Source organism: Trichomycterus rosablanca, chromosome 2, assembly GCF_030014385.1.
Source record: "Trichomycterus rosablanca isolate fTriRos1 chromosome 2, fTriRos1.hap1, whole genome shotgun sequence".
Taxonomy (NCBI): Eukaryota; Metazoa; Chordata; class Actinopteri; order Siluriformes; family Trichomycteridae; genus Trichomycterus; species Trichomycterus rosablanca.
This window is the reverse complement of record NC_085989.1, coordinates 6411409-6419742: the sequence shown is the minus strand read 5'-3', so window position 1 is coordinate 6419742 and position 8334 is coordinate 6411409. Positions and strand designations below refer to the sequence as shown.

General features: G+C 43.4%; 1 protein-coding gene across 1 annotated transcript in view; it reads right to left on the bottom strand.

Annotated features, from left to right (window-relative positions):
- Window positions 1–683: 683 nt before the first annotated feature.
- The window catches only part of foxo6b (forkhead box O6 b), a 33354-nt gene continuing 25703 nt past the window's right edge, over window positions 684–8334 (bottom strand). The window contains exon 2 of the mRNA XM_062989962.1: window positions 684–2330. Within this exon, the coding sequence (XP_062846032.1) occupies window positions 684–2330 (1647 nt within the window). The remainder of the gene's footprint in view (window positions 2331–8334) is intronic.

The window sequence follows — 8334 nt, the reverse complement described above, 5'->3', positions numbered from 1 at the left end:
AATAGAGCGGAGCTGATGGATGACTGTCCTAGCGTATAATAAAGGGACGTCCGGCGGACCTGCGTGGGAATGACTGCACAATGATTAAAAACAAAAGCGACCCTAGACTGCAACACACTCACACCGATACACACTCCTCTGACCAACATGAACACGATACTGCCTGACAAAACAGATATTTATCCCCTGCCCTATACGTAAGTTAAAATAAACACCAACACATTTATTTTTTTTGTTCTTAAAAGACAACAGAGTCATCTGGATAAAACCCAGCCCGGCAAACAATATGTTCCCGGTTACGGGATGGCCATTACTGCATTTGAATGAATTGGGTGATGGATGTAAAGTGCTTGAGAGCTTTTAACCAGAGGAAAATGAAGGTGATGGATATTAAAGAGAGAACAAAAGGACAGACAGAGGACAGCACTGAGTCAAAAGGACTGGCATTATACTGATCCACAGCAAAGGGTTAGAGGTAAAAGGGAGTACATTTATGAAGAACTTTACGTTCAAAATGATTGCATCAACACCACCAACTGTATGTCCTTACAACAACTTCTCCCGTTTGGCTCTGAGCGAAAGGAAATCACAGTCAAATCAGTTTCAACCTGATTAGACCCCCTCACAAGGCTCTGTGGGTAAAATGTTCCATTTAGTGTCCGTACATCTCGTCAACGTCAAATTTACCCAGGGACCCAACTCTGACTGTTGTGTGACTGAGTAGGACACGCAAACATCCCCATCCCCATTCCTAAGCCGATCCCCATGCCAACCCCTTGGGAAAGGGATCCGTCATAGTTGTAGTCCATTCCCTCGGAAGAGTCCATGTAATCGTTAAGAAGAACGGACTCCACGTCGCAGTCCAAGCTGCTCTGATGAAGCTCCAAGTCTGACTGGTGTAGTCGGTTGTCAGTGGGCTGAAGATAGCCGGGTTGGTGACTGCCATGATAATTAGCATTCTGGGCTTGATGACGGTGGTAGTATGCATGCCAGGGTTCTGTCAGACCCTGATGCTGAGCACCTGGGTAAGGTTGATGGCGGGGTTGGGGCGCTGAGGCCAGGAAGGAGGGGTCCTGGGGCACGTCCATGATGCTTGCGGGGTTAGGGGGTAGGGAGGTAGAGGGAAGGTGGGCACGAGAGCTGAACAGATTGGAGGATTTGTGGTTGTAGGGTTGTAGCATGTCATTGTTGACCCTTGGTGATAGAGCCGGCTGTCTGGAGTTGCTATGCTGCATATGGCTGTGCATATGGTTCGGATTGGAGCTGGAATTAAGCTTGTGGTTGTGCTCATGAGGTTGGTAGTCATGAGCAGGATGGTGTTTAGTACCATGGCTGTAGTCAAGCCCTGGGTGGTGCTTGTTGGGATTTTGATTGTGGTGCAGACTTGAGTTTTGCTCATGGTTTGATCCATGGTCGTTATGAAGGTTTTGATTGGGATTGGAATTCTGGCTGTGATTGTGACTGCGCCTCTGATCGTGGCCATGTGGGTGCAGAGAACTATTAGATTGTGACATGAGTGTGTGGGACACTGCTCCTTGCCCCACGACGTCCTTCCCACAGTACTGTGGCACACCAGTTAATAGGCTCTCCAGAGCATTGTTCTCAGAGTAAGCCCTAAGGGGGCGCTGGAAGTTGGTTGGCTTGTTTTCCTGGATGGTCTGCATAGCCGCATGATGTCTCAGCATGCCTATGGAAGGCTGACCATAGTAAGACGTCTCCCCTTTGGGTTCCAGGCCATAAGGGTATCCGTTGCATTTCAGTTGCGATGGCTGAGAGAAGTCCTCTTCCAAACTAATGGCTCCTGTAAGGTCAGCCAGTTGAGGGAGCTCTACTGAAGGACAGTGTCCACCAGTGCCGAGCGCAGGTGATCTGGTACTGGTAGGGCTTGGGTAGAGCCGAGGGGAAGCAGAACAGGACAAGCCTCCTTCTTCTGGTTCGTCTGGCTCTGCTTCAGCAATGATCGGCGACAGGCAACCACTCAGTGTCGATGCTGACGAACTAGTTCTAGAGTGCAAGTCTGCCCAGGCATCAAACTCGTCACTCCCGACCCCCATGCCACACTTTCCTGCTGGGCTGCCATGCTCTGGGGATCCTTGCATTCCAGGCCCAGCCCCAAGTCCTCTGCCCACTCCAGTGGCATTTTTGCGGCTGATCCGTCCCCGGGTCTTTAGGTACTTGGTGCCATTGTCCATGGTGGCAGCCCGTCGCCGAGGGCCCTTGCCCATTTTTCCACCTTCTGGATTCAGCATCCACCATGAACTCTTGCCTGTTCCTTCATTCTGCACACGAATGAACCGGGTGTGCAGAGACAGGTTGTGACGAATAGAGTTCTGCAGAGACGAACAAGGGTAGGGGGACGGGAGAGAGACAAAAAAAAATTGTTAAATGTTTCTAAGTATATTTATTGCAAAGTTGTTCTTGAGACCAACTGCATTAGAGACTAAAATTAAGACACAATTAGTAATAATTATACAATAAAAATCTTCTTCCAGGTAAAGAAAGGAATTTGATCATTGATCTTTTCATACACCACCCTAAAAAATCAACTTATGAAGTAAAGTACATGGTCAAAAGTATGTTGACACCCTCCTGTGCTCCTGTTCAGGGTCTGTAAATACATGGAATAAATACAAATAGGTTGTAAAACCAGGTCAGAGTCAGGTGTGTATATACTTTTGGCCATATATATGTACACCGATCAGCCATAACATTAAAACTACCTCCTTGTTTCTACACTCACTGTCCATTTTATCAGCTCCACTTAGCATATAGAAGCACTTTGTAGTTCTACAATTACTGACTGTAGTCCATCTGTTTCTCTACATACCTTTTTACCCTCCTTTTATTATGTTCTTCAATGATCAGGACCCCCACAGGACCACCACAGAGCAGGTATTATTTGGGTGGTGGATCATTCTCAGCACTGCAGTGACACTGACATGGTGGTGGTGTGTTAGTGTGTGTTGTGCTGGTATGAGTGGATCAGACACAGCACTGAGAGAGTTTTTAAACACCTCACTGTCACTGCTGGACCAAGAATAGTCCACCAACCAAAAATATATCCAGCCACCACCATGTCAGTGTCACTGCAGTGCTGAGAATGATCCACCATCTAAATATTACCTACTCTGTGGTGGTCCTGGGAGAGTCCTGACCATTGAAGAACAGCATGAAAGCGGGCTAACAAAGCATGCAGAGAAACAGATGGACTACAGTCAGTAATTGTAGAACTACAAAGTGCTCCTATATGGTAAGTGGAGCTAATAAAATGGACAGTGAGTGTAGAAACCAGAAGGTGGTTTTAATGTTATGGCTGATCAGTGTATATATAGCAGTTCACTGACAGTCAGCACCTGTGTACGAAATTTTTTTTTAATAAGTTGGTTTTAATACAACAATGGACACCAGTCTCTTTGTGAAGTCTATTAGTATTGTCTACAATTAAATCAGAATTTAGTCAAACAAGCAATAAAAAAGCTAATCAAATCTAATCAAAGAGAAGCTTGCATGTGAACATCTTTAAACACTGAAGAATCCCCAAACAGACTGAAGCCAGTGTTCATGGATCAACCATATCCAAGAACATTTAAGTAATAACGCAAATACGAAGCTCTATAAAGAGAACAAAAAGAATTTGTAAATTGTTATTCGGAAAACTTAATGAAGTAGAATAAAGTCTCAATGAAGTGAAATAAAGTCTTAATGAAGTGGAATAAAGTGCACTCAGATGAGACTAAAGTGGAATTTTGGACTTGATGAACGATATACAGTACACAGAGATCTTGGAATAAAAACCCACTCCAGTCTGCCAGAAGCTTAAATTGGGAAGAAAGTAACCCAAAGCAACACGGGAGCGGTTGCACAGTTTGATGCCAAGAAAAAAAACATATTTATATCAGAGAACCATGGGGTTTCTTTCTTACTAGAGAACAACTGGGATTTTTGGATAATTTACTAATTAATTTTTCTACACATTTGAGAGTGATCAGCGCCCTTACAAAATACATTGTTAAAAGTAATTTCAAAGACTCAATATAGTTAAATAAAGACCCAATGAAGTGGAAGCAAAGCAAAATTGTTTGACTGAGGTTTCAAAATGTAGGGCGTGAATTACTGGGAATAGGCACATGCACTTTAAGATACGGTGGTGGTAGCACCATATTTTGGGCATGTCTTTTATGAGCAGGTACTAGCAGTCTGGTCAGGATCCATTGTAAAATTAACTGTGCAGCCTACACAGAACATCTAGAGTGAAAACTCACTTCTCTTTACCTGAAAGTTCTAATTGGAAGATCATTGACCCAAAGTAAACAGTAGAATGGTATGATCTTTTTTAATCTTTTTTAAGTCAGTGTCCTGATCTGAACCCCAACAAGCAAGACTTTGTTTCCAATGCAACAGTAATTCCAGTGTCTGGTTAAGGCACTGGCAGAAGTGGTGAGTGAATACTTGAGTGTAGAGTGTTCTTCGTGTGTATTATGGGTCTATGTAGGAATCTGCTGCTGGCTGGTAAAAGGAAGAGCCTGATAGCTTAACACATGATAAAGGGGTGATAAATTAGGCTGATCTTGACAGTGCAGTGTCCTAAAGGTTCTAGTAAAATAAATACAAATCCCACAGTTATTTGGCTAAAGAATTAGAGAGCAGATCACTGTATGAAACATCTAAGCAATTAACAATAATACCTCACACACTCTTAATACAGGAATATAATTCAAGACCTTATAGGAGATCAAATATGCAAAAATAATTCATCAGCAGCTCACAATTTCAGAGTAAGCTCCCGTTCTAGTAAGTTCAATCAGAATTTGAGCGGCAGATCATTACGGATCAGGCATCCCTGCTTCACCGCGCCGTACGCGTTCCCTGACTCACCCCGCTGACAGTCGAGTCATAAGCACGTACACACACGCGCTCACCACGGCAACCACATCAAACCGTCGCCAAGGTTACCCAAATGAATCACACGTGGCAACACGATCGCAGACGCTCCTATCGATTGCAGGTCTACGTCTACGAGGGAAAGCCAGCGAGGGAGGCGAGTGGGAGAGAGGCGCGATTCTGGCACACTTACTGTGCTGGATGAACACCAGAACAAAGAAAACAGAAAAAGAAAGGAGGGGGCTGGAGTCCATGCCAAGATAAACCATATTTAGATCAGAGGAACAGATGAAGTAAACATGGGTTTGTTTCTTGCAAGAAAACAATTGGGATTTTTTTTTTGATAATTGAATAACGTTTGGCTTTTTCAGACAGCAAAAAGTAAAACTGATCAGCCATAATATTAAAACCACCTCCTGGCTTCTACACTTACTGTCAATTTTATAAGCTCCACTTACCATATAGAAACACTTTGTAGTTCTACAATTACTGACTGTAGCTTTTACCCTGTTCTTCAATGGTCAGGACCCCTACAGGACCAACACAGAGCAGACATTTTTTAGGTGGTGGATCATTCTCAGCACTGCAGTGACACTGACATGGTGGTGGTGTGTTAGTGTGTGTTGTGCTGGTGTGAGTGGATCAGACACAGCAGCGCTGCTGGAGTATTTAAATACAATGTCCACTCACTGTCCACTCTATTAGACACTCCTACCTAGTTGGTCCACCTTGTAGATGTAAAGTCAGAGACGATCGCACATCTATTGCTGCTGTTTGAGTTGGTCATCTTCTAGACCTTCATCAGTGGTCACAGGAAGCTGCCCATTGAGCGCTGTTGTCTGGATATTTTTGGTTGGTGGACTTTTCTCAGTCCAGCAGGGACAGTGAGGTGTTTCAAAACTCCAGCAGTGCTGCTGTGTCTTATCCACTCATACCAGCACAACAGTGATCTGTCTGGCTCTAGAAAGGCGAGGCTTATGACCAGAAGGATATTATCCCAATGATCAAACATAGAGGTGGGTCAGTGATGATATGGAGGAATGTTTTGCTTTCTGAGGTGAAAGTGAACTGTCCAGCAAGACACTGATCCCAAGCAACTTCCAAGTCAACCAAATCTTGATTAAAGAATCAATTCTGCAAAATCCAGGACTCCAGATTAAAATCTCATAAAAAAAAATCCATGGTGGAATTGAAAGAAAACAGTTGCAGCATTCAAATATCATCAAGACTTAATGAGCTGGAAGCTTTTGCATGAGAAGAACAGGCAAAGATTCCACAAGAGAGGTGTCACTAGCTTGTTAGCAGTGGTTTCCTCTTTCCTGCTCTCCCACAAATCCTATTTTTTCTTAATCTTTTTCAAATTGTGGAATCGTGAACACTGATCTTACAGCCCAGATGAGCCAATTATCTCAGCAAGATAAGAGAGCTCAGCTGAAGATAAGCTCCATGCTGGAAAAGCCGAAGGTGCTCTTTAGCCAAACCCCCTGCCTTACTCTCCTTAGCTTTCCAAAGGGCTGATTCTCCAGCCCATGCCGACAGGCCAAAAAAAAGTGCCACTTTGAGTGTTCTCCCTTTCAAAGTGGGAAGAAATTGGATAAGCGAGGTGTATTTATATTCTCGGTCCCCCCTCCGAGCGGCTCCTATTCTCAACCAGCAGCTCAGCCAAATGACACGAGCCCACATGCTGGTGTAATAGCCCAATGTTGTGGAGCCGCAGCAGGCAGAGGGCTGACTTAATCAAAGGCAAACGGAGTGACGGAGACAAAAAAAATTGCCCCACGTCAGGTGATCCGAGAGCCCGCGCTCTCACAGCGACGCTACGAATGCCGTTTGTCGCAGAGTGTAACCATGGCGACTGCGTTAAATGCTAGGGGGAAAAAGCAGGAATTAAAGCAGGTGGGGAGAGAAAATAAGAATTAAAGACGTGGATTATGGGTGGAAGAGACCGAGTGCTGTTTGATGCTCCAGGTTTCTTGTTCTGCTGTCAGGAAACTCATCAATTCACTTGGGAGCTTCAATCATCAGCAGTCACGCTGCTGCAGGAGCTGTCTCAGAGGACTGGTGATTAGCAAGTCAAGTATAGGCTGTACGCTCTGTGACTATCCTCAGCCAGCCGGAGTCAACCATTGTGCACCACTGAACACTGAATGACAAATGAACAAATGAGCTTCTTGTTCGAAAACCTCGACTTGTCATGTTCCTCAGGTGATTCAGGATTCATCCTGTACATGACAAGCCAGAAGCACACGCCTAGATCGTACAAAGTCTGATTTTGTGCTCTGTTCTTCATCCATCTTTTTATTTTTCACCTCTTGCAACACATTAACTTGCCAACTTACACAATTTGCCAATAGTCAATATATAGAAGATTTATTCAGATCTGAAGATCTGTAGGAGCCAAATGATCCCATATACACCAAACCAAGGATCTAGAATAAATCCATTATTATTATTAGGACGTGGAAAAAATATCAAACTATGGTAACATGGTCTAGGTCAAATAATCCAAAAACTAAAAGCCTTTTCAGTGCTTTTATAAGATCATTACTCATCATGCTATAGAGAATTATTTACAAATCTGTGATAACGTGTTCTTAGAGACAAATTATACAAAAAACTTTATTATATTTAACAGACCAGTTAAGACACTATATGGGCACCCATGTTAATTACTAAATTCATGTGTTTCGGCCCAATTGCCAACATTACTGTGCCCCTGTACACAAACCAAGCTCTATAAAGACATGAAGAGAAGCTCAGTTTAAAGAAACTCCAGTGACTTCACAGAGCCCTGACCTCAACCCCACTGAACAGTTCGGGATTGGACTTGGAACATGACGGACTGTGGCTTGGCTGATCTTTTTGACCAACATCAGTGCCCATTTGACCCTCAGACATACTTCAAAGTCTTGTAAGAAGACTTCTCAAAAGAGAGGCTGTTGTTATGGCTGAAAAGATCACATAAAGGTCAGTCTATTTTAATACCATTTGTTTTTGAAATAGGATGTCCAACAAGATCATGGTCATATGGGCGTCCATATACTTTTGGACACATAGTGTATACTGTCATTTCACATCATGAATCATAAAAACATAAACTAGTTTTCTGTATAATGCTGGTAGTTTTATGACTTAATAAAACATGGTTTGAATTGCAAAGAAGGCAAAAGAGGACATAAAAAGAGGACATCATGAAATGCCCATTTTTAAGGGAACGTCAAGTAAGAGAATATTTTCCCAGTTATCGGTAGCATCTGTGGTAGCTGATTTGCCATTTTGTAACAATAGAAGGGCCTGGCTAACCTATATACAGCTCTGGAAAAAAATAAGAGACCACTTCAAAATTATTGAAGTGATCAGTTCACATTTTAACGTCAAACACAGTCAAGGACAATTTTGTATCTCCAGTTCATCTCACTTGCACGTCTTTGGACTGTGGGAGGAAACCGGAGC